This window comes from Humulus lupulus, chromosome X (assembly GCF_963169125.1).
Source record: "Humulus lupulus chromosome X, drHumLupu1.1, whole genome shotgun sequence".
NCBI classification, from domain to species: Eukaryota; Viridiplantae; Streptophyta; class Magnoliopsida; order Rosales; family Cannabaceae; genus Humulus; species Humulus lupulus.
This window is the reverse complement of record NC_084802.1, coordinates 75,491,464-75,503,319: the sequence shown is the minus strand read 5'-3', so window position 1 is coordinate 75,503,319 and position 11,856 is coordinate 75,491,464. Positions and strand designations below refer to the sequence as shown.

General features: G+C 37.5%; 1 protein-coding gene across 1 annotated transcript; it reads left to right on the top strand.

Moving 5' to 3' along the window:
* The first annotated feature begins 8,442 nt into the window (after nt 1–8,442).
* On the top strand, nt 8,443–11,605 carry LOC133805968 (uncharacterized). The gene is made up of 3 exons (XM_062244111.1): nt 8,443–9,274; nt 9,524–10,089; nt 11,210–11,605. The coding sequence occupies exons 1-3, from the start codon at nt 8,443–8,445 to the stop codon at nt 11,603–11,605; spliced, it is 1,794 nt and encodes a 597-aa protein (XP_062100095.1).
* Nucleotides 11,606–11,856: the final 251 nt, after the last annotated feature.

Sequence of the window (11,856 nt, the reverse complement as noted above, 5' to 3'; positions counted from 1 at the left end):
TTAATAAATAATAAACAAATTTCAATTACAACAATATAGCTCTTACTTCGAGATATTTGAGAGATTTTCGCGGAAGTTACGAATGATTCGGGTTGAAGCTGTTACTGAGGCTTTACTGAAGAGTCACTGGACAGTTAACTTTTGAGATTCTGATCTGTCGATCAACCAAATCCATTCCCCAAAGTGACTGGTTGGCCAAGACACCTCACTGGTCGGCCAAAGCACACCACTGGTCGGGTATGGCACACCACTGGTCGGTCATGGCACACCACTGGCCGGGCATGGCACACCATTGGCCGGGCATGGCACACCACTGGTCAGGCATGGCACACCACTGGTCGGGCATGGCACACCACTGGTCGGGCATGGCACATCACTGGTCAACCAAAGCACACCACTGGTTGGGCATGGCATATCACTGGTAGGCCAAAGCACACCACTGGTCGGGCATGGCACATCGCTGGTCGGCCATAGCACACCACTGTTCGGGCATGACACATCACTGGTCGGCCATAGCACACCACTGGTCAGGCATGGCACACCACTGGTCAGGCATGGCACACCACTGGTCAGGCATGGCACACCACTGGTCAGGCATGGCACACCATTGGTCGGGCATGGCACATCACTGGTCGGGCATGGAGTATCACTGGTCGGCCAAAGCACACCACTGGTCGGGAATGGCACACCACTGGTCGGGCATGGCACATCACTGGTCAGGCAAATCACTCCTGGTCAGCTAAATTTATTTCCTGCCAGTAATATCACAACTCCCCAGGTCAACTTTCAACCTTTTTACTTCTTTAAATAACACATTTATTGACTATTAATGTGTCATTTACTGACCATGCATTGCCACTTGTCTATCCGATTGCCACGTCATTGAACAAAATTTTGGGGATAACACAGAACATAGCATATAAACATATCATAACACATACAATCTAACCTACCAAAAACTGGGATATTGGAGACAATAACGAGATTGAAAACTCCTAAAATCAAACAGTAATAATCATAAATTTCTAAAGAAATGGAGATGAAAAGGAAATCTAAACCATCAAGATAGAAACTGTGACAGTCAGAATCCCGTGATCCGTAAGGGGAAAGACCGGGTAAGCTGTGCAATCCCACACCACCTGGGGAAGGTCAAGTGTGATGATTCTAAGACTGTGTAGGTATGGGACTACACAGTTGAAGAGGGCTTAAATGGATTGATGGGGACTACCTATATCAACAAGATGCATCTTCTTTTCAGTAGCCCATCACTTGAGAACTCCAAAGTTAAGCGTGCTTGACCTGGGGTAATCTAGGGATGGGTGACCTCCTGGGAAGTTTTCCTAGGAAGCATGTGAGTGAGGACAAAGCATGCTGAAAAGACTCGTGTTGGTTTGTAGGGCCAGTCGTCATTCCAGAAAGCAGCCATAGTGACATGGGGCATCACAGAAACTTACCGAAAACCTTAAGTTTCAAGAAACTTAAACACCTAACCAAAAGCCGTAATAACAAGTTAGGATCTAAAAGAAATAAAAGAACTATAATGAACTAAATCTGAGGATAAGAATACCTAAGATAGACTAGAACTCCGATCTACACCTTAAAACTAAAATGTCACTCTATCTTACTTCCCAAGTGTTTAGAAATGCTTAGATTGGAAAGCTTTTAATCCCAAAACCCTAGTGTTTTCTCTCTAGAATAAACTCTTTGAAGAATGATTGAATGATGAATGAAATGGCTGAGTGAAAGGTCCTAATTATAAAGTTCAAGGAGTGAAACTAACCCCTTTTAAAAAGAATAAATAAATGAATATTAATTGAATAAATTTGAATTATATGTTCAACAGATACCCAGAACTCAGTCAAAAATGTTCAAGAGCAAGTTCAAGTTGTTGAGGCTGTTTCTAATTCGGTTCCACAAAGTTTCAAAAATACATAAGGGCAGCAGATATATCACCCCTATAGGCGATATATCGCCTGTCCCTATATCTCGAGCCTTCATGGTTTTGTTCGTGCGAAGTCGACGTATTTTTTGTATCAACCTTATGCGATGTATCGACTCCTATAACTGTGATATATCGGCATACGCTGATATTTTAAACACGTTTTTGCACATTTTCAGCACACTTGAAGTTTGTTAAAACAACTTTGACTGAGTAAAATGTGATCCTTACAGCTACTGGAAGGTTCTAGACCTTCTAGATCTATCATTTATTAAATTATTCATCTAAAATCCTTAAATCCTTCATAAATATGCATGTGACAAGTGTCACGATCTTAGTTATTCTATCTAAACCTTAGGTTAAAATAAATATCATTTCTAGGACCAGCTATATTAATCAAACCTTATGTTAAAATTAATATTTCTAAACTATAAGCTAAACTTATAAATTCAATCACTATTTCTACAAGCTACTACTACTACTACTTCCTTAGAGCCGTTACTAAGTGAGTTTTAAACGTGCAATCAACTCGCTAGTCGAGGTTTTAGGTTAAAAGTGTAGCTAAATTGTAATAAAAGTCATATAATTTGAAAATTTAATCATTCATTGAAATTATAAAGCGTTATACATTTGGGATCGCAAAATACTGTTTAGAAATATTTACAACTAAAAAAAATATGATTAAAGTCGACTAAACGACAAAAGTTAGAATAATACATAACACCTCCCAAAATACCCCTGACCGTGGCAGCCAGGCAGGCCAAACATGTACACGTCGCTCCACACTCTCTGTACTCATGGTTGGTCGACTCTTCCCTTGCCCTTACCTGCACCATAGAGCACCTGTGAGCCGAAGCCCAGCAAGAAAACTCAACACAAACAAACAACATATGCATAACTATCAATTAACATATAACAAGGCAGCCAACAGGCTAAACACAAAGTGGCCATGTCGTCCCAAGCGCTTTACCAGGCCCTGGGTTCACGGTCTACACCATGAGGATGTCTCAAGCATCCGAGAAGGGCCTCACCCAGGTGACATGCACTCCATGTGCTCAATGCCGCTCCCGGCCCTTGCCGTACTCGGCCTTGCACTCCACGTGCTTAGCGCCGTTCCCGGCCCCCTTGTCGTACCCAACTCCCTGTCATTCTCGGCCTTTGCTGTTTATTCACAGATATGCAACACATAGCATATATTCAACAAATACACACATAAACAATAGGGCTACGCCCTGCAGCACAATCACATAGGGTTGTGCCATGCAATACAAACTATAGGGTCACGCCCTGCTCTACGGGTACAGCAGTTTTCTTACCTGTGTCCCAAGCTTCCCGAGCACCGATATCCTGAGCACAGTCCCCTAGCCCGAGCCTCGCTGGAAACCTAGTCACAACGTATCAACAACATCCATTCATCAAGTTCTAATCCATTATATAGCTTTGGGTTATAATTCTAGTCTCCGGGACCTTGAATTCTATCAATCTGGGTGATAAAATCCATCCTGAGCCTTAACTTTTGGATTCCCGAGCCTAAAACCCTCTCGGGGTCTAATAGCCCACTAAGTGTCACGGCCCCACAGCCCACCTCAACTACCTCTACTACTACTACTACTACTACTACTACTACTACTAGTACTACTACTACTACTACTACTACTACTACTACTACTACTACTACTACTACTACTACTACTACTACTACTACTACCACTACTACTACCTCTACGACTACCACTACTACTACCACTACTACTACTACTACTCCTGCTGCTGCTGCTGCTGCTGCTGCTGCGACCACCACCTCTACTACTACCACCACCTCTACTACTACTACTTCCTCTACTACTACTACTACTACTTCCTCTACTACTACTACCTCTACTACCTCTACTACTACTACTGCTACTGCTACTGCTGCTAATGCTACTACTACTACCGCTGCTACTGCTACTGCTACTTCCTCTGCTACCTCTACATCCTCTACTACCACTACCTCTACTTCTACTACTACTACTGCTGCTACTACTACTACACTTCTGCTACTACTACTACTTCTACTAAAATTCTAAGACACTACGAGTCGGGTATTTAATCCCGTTGTGACTATTCTGCTAATTTGCTCACTAGAATCGCCTCAGACCACACATCTCAAATATATCCCCAGAACATTGGGGTCTCACTCATAACGCATAAATAATTACATTTATACCCTCAATGGGGCAAAATTACCAACATGCCCCAATATACCGAAATGGGCCCACATGCTTTTTTAATACACATAAACATGCATATCTAGTTACATTACCACTCAAATTATTTATATCACATAATCACACGTATGGCCCATTAATCACACATACAATTCCTATTATGCCCTCCATGCACAGTAATCAAGGCACTAAGCCTTAATAACAAATTTCGGGACGTTACAATGCATGAGCACAATTAAAACACATAAAAACAAGCATTTAATTATTCCATGATAAAACAACTTAAATGTTAATGTGTCGCCTTAGGGTCGGTCAAATTATTTCAAATAGTTTATAAGACACTCTTATCTTTATTAATTATAACTAAAAAAACTCTTATTTTCCTTATAAAATAAAATACCGTCACTACAACAATCTAACTATTTAATGACTCTTTTTAATGACCTACACTTATGGTGAAGGTCATGAAAATTTGTAGAGCATATTTCATGTCCGTTAATGAGGGTCATGAAATATTATATATCATGTCCCCCTTTACAAGAGATATAATGTAATGTGGGTCATTATATATAATTTTTAAATTTTATATTTTATATTTTACATTTCTATGTACTTTAAAAAAAAAAAAAAAAAAAAGGTCAAGGAGCGACATGAAATAATCCCTGTGCCCGCGCGCCCTTTATCCTACCATTTTCTGAAATTTTTGTTCTTCTCTCACGCTACACCATATTGCTCTTTCTCTCTATCTTTGAAATGGCAAAGAGCCATTTTTTCTGGCTTAGAAATCTCCATAGATACCTCTGCCTGTCCTCATCTTTGTACCCTCTTCGCCTCTACAATAGAAGTCCCCACGATCACCATTTGAAGACCTCCAGTTTTCAGATTCAACGGCATCTTCGTCTCCCCACGCGGAGCACAACATTCCTTCATCGGAAGCAAAAGAAAAACATAAGTCCGAACATACCTTTGTGTTGATTTTTCTCTTAGATTCTGAGTACCAAATTCATGTAAAATGGTTTTGTTGTGTTCATAGTGTTGTGTAATAAGTTAAGGAAAAGAAAGAACACACCAAGAACCGGCCAAAGTAAGAGGTATATATTCATAGATTTCCTTCGTAGTTTACGGTTCCGATTTTATATTTTCATTTCCTAGGATGGCTATGAATTTGTGGGGCATTTTATATGGATTTAATCTGTGTTTTGGGACTAGAAACCGTCATTAAGGGGTTAGAAATGGTTTAATATGATAAGGCTTGAAGTTAGTGATGTTTTGGTGATGGGTGATGAATGGTAGATGCGGACATGGAAGTTGGCTCCATGGAAGTTGGCTCAGTTATTAGAGCTTGGTTGTGAGGGGGTGCCATGTTTATCTCATTTTTCTTCAGCCATGTTAGAACTTGAAAGGGAAACCGAGAGAGAATCAAACGAAGAACACTTGGTGTTCTTGAGGGTACGATTGGGTCCAAGGAGTTAAGAGCAAGGTGAGTGTTTTTTCTTGGGTTTCCATTGAAGATACAGACCTTGAACACGTTTATTTAGTCTCTTAATCCCTTGTAGAAGAAAGCAAAGGAAAGGAGAGAATGATCTTGGGAGTTCGGTACAAGAATAGTCAAAAGAAAAACGTAAGTCCGAACATACCTTTGCGTTGATTTTTCTCTTATATTCTGAGTACCAAATTCATGTAAAATGGTTTTGTTGTGTTCATAGTGTTGTGTAATAAGTTGCGGAAAAGAAAGAACACACCAAGAACCGGCCACAGTAAGAGGTATATATTCATAGATTTCCTTCGTAGTTTACGGTTCCAATTTTATATTTTCATTTCCTAGGATGGCTATGAATTTGTGGGGCATTTTATATGGATTTAATCTGTGTTTTGGGACTAGAAACCGTCATTAAGGGGTTAGAAATGGTTTAATATGATAAGGCTTGAAGTTTGTGATGTTTTGGTGATGGGTGATGAATGGTAGATGCGGACATGGAAGTGGGCTCCATGGTTGACGTGGAAGAAGAGTTAAGGTCGGTGGTGGTGATGGGTTGGTTGTGGTGGCCGAGAAGATGGTTGTGGTGGTGTAGAGGAGAAGCCATGATTGCCTTGATGTTGAACCATGGGGTCGGGCAAGGCGTGAGAGAGAGAGGCTAAAGGTGTGTGTGAAGATGGTGACCATTGGTGGTCACGTGTGCATGTACCTTTTAGTTATGGCTCAATCCCTATTTGCATATTCATATATACATATATGTATGTTAAATTTATATTTTACATATTTATTGATTTGATGATTTAGTGGCTGATAATGGTTCGAGAATTTTGAATGAACAAGCTATTTGATATCTATTAATATGTGCAAATGATGCAACTTGAATGGTTATTTAACTCGTCATTTTCATCATGAGTTCCTTTTGTGTTTTTATTTTTGCTAAAACAAACTGATGATTTTAGTTGCAAATTGATGATTTTTAGTGCATACGATGCAACAACTTGAATGGTTTAGTCATATCCATATAACATCATCATTTTCATCATGAGCTTCTTTTTTGTGTTTTTTGTTCAAACTGATAATTTTAGTTGCAAAAACATCTATTTCGGTCTCTGCTCAGTGAAAGTGCTATGAACCATATTCTTTTGTTTAATACAATGCATCTATATATTTATATATTAATTAACAAATAATAATAATAATTGTATTTTTGGATCTCAAAACTAGTTCAAAAACTAGTTCTATCCGTTGAAGGGAAAGTTTACTTTTCCTTTTCTTATAGTGATGAGTCTATATACAAAAAGGCTCTTTATAAAATGCCATGGTCCTTCAATGTAGGCATTCTAATTGGAAGTATGTATTCTTTCAGTTGTAAAGCCTGGTATATGCTCTCTAGAAATGAACGAATTGTTGAAATTATGGATGTGTGTCTCTCTTTAATATTTGTTCTTCTTCTTTTCTCTTCAGGTGAATTACTTGCACAGCCATGGACTTGCCCATACAGAATTGAAGCTGGAAAATGTGCACATATGCCCAGTGGATAGACATATTAAAGTAAGCACCATATTTTTACTGTAGAATTGAAGAATGCATTTTCTTCTACACTTTATGATCTTTTTAATAAATGGATTACCAACATCCAGCGGAATTCCAGCTTTTTTCTTTTTTTTACTAGTTTGGAGCTTCTTTCACCTCTTGTCTCTGTAAAAAAAAATTATCAAAAGGCACAGAATGGCCGCTACCAAAGGGTGGGGAACAAAATATATACAGAGTACCACAAAAATTAAGAAAAAAAGTTAAGAAGAATTGTAGATATGTGAGTGTGGTGATTTAAAATTAAAGGGAAAGCTTGAAATGAAACCACAATTTGCAAAAAGCATGCCACTCAAGAGCCATGAAAGTTTATATTCTGATGAACCTTAGAGCCCTTCAACGGGTAATGTCACTTTTCCTAAATGTTGCATATTCAATAAACACAAAGTATTTTAATAATTTATCTGATGTGAAACCGATGGTGCTCATGAAATCTACAATATATATTTAGTTCAGCCACAGGACTGCTCAGCTAATTTTTAATGTATGAACTATATTGATTTTGCTGATATATTTTCTTCAAAGGTTAATAGTTTTATAATAAATTGCACATGAGGAAGTATGAATTCTGATACCATACTGCTATGCAATGACATTGGCAATTTTCTTTTCTCCCCATCCCCTTCTCTTCTTGCCTCCTTTATCACTTCAATTAGAAACATTATAGTTTTCTTTAATTTTTATTATATATTAATCTTATAGGTATTGATTACATTCTTCAGGTTGTAGATCCAATTGACAAGGATTGAGCGTTGGAAAGTTAATTAGCTAGCTTGATCACCTTTTAAATTGAAAGAGGTACGTATGAATATATTTTGTTAATTCTTTTATTAATATTATGCAAATGTTAGAAGAGTTTGAATATCTTAGATATTCATCCGTAGTGAAGTAGGTTCTGAGAAATTGTGTGCTGCGATGATAACAGAAGGTTGAGAACTTGTGTGCCTTAGTGAAGTAGGTTCTGGGCTTGTTTGTCTGCTAGGAGATATAAGGAAACAAATTTATTGTTTGAATTACTTTTTATTGATGGCTTGGTCAGTATTATAGAGAAAATGTTGCCTTTTTTTTCTTTCTAATTTTGTTTTATCTTCTTACATGTGTTTGATTAATATAAATTAACAAATGGTTAGGTTAGTAATATAGGGGAAGAGCTAGCATACTTATTTATTTAATAAGCTAATATGCTTATTTATTTATCCTTTTTTAATTTGTATAGAAGAGAAGATATGGATCAAAAATGGATGTCAGCGAATAGGTTATCTGAGGAGTACAAGAACGGAGTTGATTTTTTCTTAAGGTTTTGTTTGGAGAATGGGGGAGACCCGAACTTTACTTGTTGTCCATGTCTAAAGTGTTTTAAAGTAACAAAGTTGAGTTTCAATAAGATCAAAGAACACTTATTCTTTAATGGGATTGACAGAAGTTATAAGATATGGTATAGTCATGGGGAGAAACCCCCTAATATACCAGATCCCCCTAGTAGGATTAGTAAAGTTAGGAGGAATAGAGATGAAGTGAATTGGGATTCATTGGATGAAATGATTGATGATGCACATTATGGATCAACAGTAGACCTAAACAAGTTCGAGACACTACTTAGTGACGCTGAAAAACCGATTTACCCTGATTGTAAAAGATTTACAAAGTTATCGACACTTCTAAGGTTGTTTAATTTGAAGGCAAAACATGGATGGAGTGATCGAAGTTTGACAGAATTACTTAGTTTTTTGAAAGAATTGTTGCCTGAATGTAATGAGATGCCAATGTCATTTTATGAGGCCAAAAAAACAATATGTTCATTAGGCATGGAGTATGAAAAAATCCATGCATGCCCTAATGATTGCATACTATACCGAAATAGGTTTTCTGATGCAGAATCATGCCCTACTTGTGGTGAGTCACGATGGAAAAAGAAAAGGAATGGTGAGGATGTTAAGGAAGGAATACCCGCCAAGGTTTTGTGGTATCTTCCACCTATACCCCGTTTCATTCGACTATTTAGAAATGCTGAACTTGCTAAGAGTTTGTCATGGCATGCAAATGAGAGAGTGAAGGATGGTAAATTAAGACATCCAGCTGATAGTATAGCTTGGAAGAGAGTTGATCTGAAGTGGCCTTCTTTTGGCGATGAATCTCGGAATCTTCGTCTAGGTCTTTCTACTGTTGGAATAAATCCGCATAATAACCTTAGTAGTAAGTACAGTTGTTGGCCTGTCATGCTTGTTATATACAATCTGCCCCCATGGTTGTGTATGAAGAAGAAGTTTACCTTATTGACTTTGTTGATATCGGGACCTAAACAACCAGGGAATGACATTGACGTCTATCTAGCTCCTCTTATTGATGACTTAAAAACTTTGTGGAATGAAGGGGTTAGGGTTTACGATGCATACAAGCAAGAAGAGTTTACCCTTAGAGCGGCATTGTTGTGGACAATCAATAACTTTCCCGCTTATGGAAATTTATCAGATTTTAGTGTGAAAGGCTATAAAGCTTGTCCCATTTGTGAAGAAGAAACATGCTCTCAGTACTTGAAACACTCTCGTAAAGTTTGTTATATGGGACACAGGAAGTTCTTGAAGAGTAATCATATACTTCGAACTTGGAAGAAGGCATTTAATGGCGAACAAGAGTTTGGGGAGGCTCCCCGACCTTTAAGTGGAAGCCAAGTACTCGAGAAGATGTCTAAAATCATTTTCAAGATGGAGAAGTCTAAAGTAAGTATAGTTAAGAAGCGGAAGGGTCGTGTAAAGGCGAAGGTTGTGGAGGAACCAAAAAGTTGTTACAAAAAGAAGTCGATATTTTTCGAGCTTGAATATTGGAAACTTTTACTTGTGCGTCATAATTTAGATGTCATGCACGTAGAGAAAAATGTATGTGATAGTTTGATTGGAACTTTGTTGAATATTCCTGGAAAGAGTAAGGATGGAATTAAGGCGAGAGAAGACTTGACTGCATTGAAAATACGTAATGAATTAGCTCCAAAGCCAGGCAATGGTCGGACATTTTTGCCACCTGCTTGTTACACATTGACTAAAGATGAAAAAAGGGAAGTTTATGATTGTTTGTTCAATACAAAAGTCCCTGACGGATATTGTTCAAATATAAGGTAGTTGGTAGACATGAAAACTTGTACTTTGACTGGCATGAAATCTCATGATTGTCATATTCTAATGCAACATGTACTACCAATAGCTATTCGATCAGTTTTACCTAAAAACGTTCGAGAGATAATCACAAGGTTGTGTTTGTTTTTCAAGTCACTTTGTTCCAAGGAGGTTGATGTGTATACGCTAGACAAGCTACAACATGAAATCGCTTATATTTTGTGTAAAGTGGAGCAATTCTTCCCACCTGCCTTTTTTGATATAATGATTCATCTCACTATCCACTTAGTTAGAGAGGTACAATTTTGTGGTCCAGTTTACTTCAGATGGATGTATCCATTTGAGAGATATATAAAGATTCTTAAAGGATATGTAAGGAATAGAAGTCGGCCCGAAGGGTGCATCATTGAATGTTATATTGTTGAAGAGGCAATTGAATTTTGTTCTAAATACATGTCTGGTGTACAAAGAATTAGGCTTAATGAAGTAATTAATGCTGACATTCAGAGTCGTCGAGGTAGTGTTGTATGCACAGTTACGCGAGATGAACTAAATGAAGCACATCGTCTTGTGTTACAGAATACTAATGAAATTCAACCTTACATTGAGTAAGTTTATTTTCATATAATGCATGTATTGTGTTTGTTGTAAAATATCACAATTATCTTACTAATAACACATAAATTTTTGTTTAGACAACATTTCAACTGGATCAAGACAAAATTTCCATCTAGGTCTAAGAACAAAAAATGGTTACAAGATGAATATTATCGTACTTTTAGTAGTTGGCTAGAGTAGAAGGTATTTTGTTTTCAATATTTCTTGAGTTTAGTCTAATGTTTGTTTGTTTTGTATGTTGTTTTGATAAATGTTTTTTTTTCAATAGGTTGTGAATGATTTGAGAAACCCATTAAATAATGTGTCAGACATTATTAAGTGGATTTGTCGAGGTCCTTCTCTTAATGTCACTAAATTTTCATCATATATGGTGAACGGTACTAAGTTTACTACTATGGAGCGTGATAAAAATAGAAACACACAAAATAGTGGTGTAAGTCTTATTGCTACAACTTTCCAAGTATCTACATCGAAAGACCGAAATCCTATTGAATGTGATATGTCTTTTTATGGTGTAATTAAAGAAATATGGGAGTTAGACTATATCATAACTCAAGTGCCTGTTTTCTTTTGTGATTGGGTGAAGAGTGATAGTGGAGTCAAAAAAGAAGATTTAGGTTTCACATTAGTAAATCTAAATCTATTAGGGCACAAAACTGATTGATTCATAATGGCTACCCAAGCCACACAAGTATTTTATGTGGATGATCCAGCAAATAAACAGTGGTCTGTCGTGCTCACAACACAATCAAGAAATTGGAATAGTAATGACGGTGATTTGCACGATATACCTCTTGTTGGACAACATGGCACATACACTTTACCTAAAAATGATGATCAATTTGATGGTGATAGTTCTTGTTGTCGTGAAAATGGAGAAGGTTTATGGATTGATTTATAAGATTTGAGGTATGG

Excerpts from the sequence above, each read along its gene's own strand:
- LOC133805968 (XM_062244111.1), top strand. The coding sequence starts at position 8,443 with ATGGATCAAAAATGGATGTCAGCGAATAGGTTATCTGAGGAGTACAAG. Across the intron at positions 9,275-9,523 it reads AAATGAGAGAGTGAAGGATG|GGAATGACATTGACGTCTAT; the intron begins GTAAATTAAGAC and ends CTAAACAACCAG. Across the intron at positions 10,090-11,209 it reads TCATGCACGTAGAGAAAAAT|GTTGTGAATGATTTGAGAAA; the intron begins GTATGTGATAGT and ends TTTTTTCAATAG.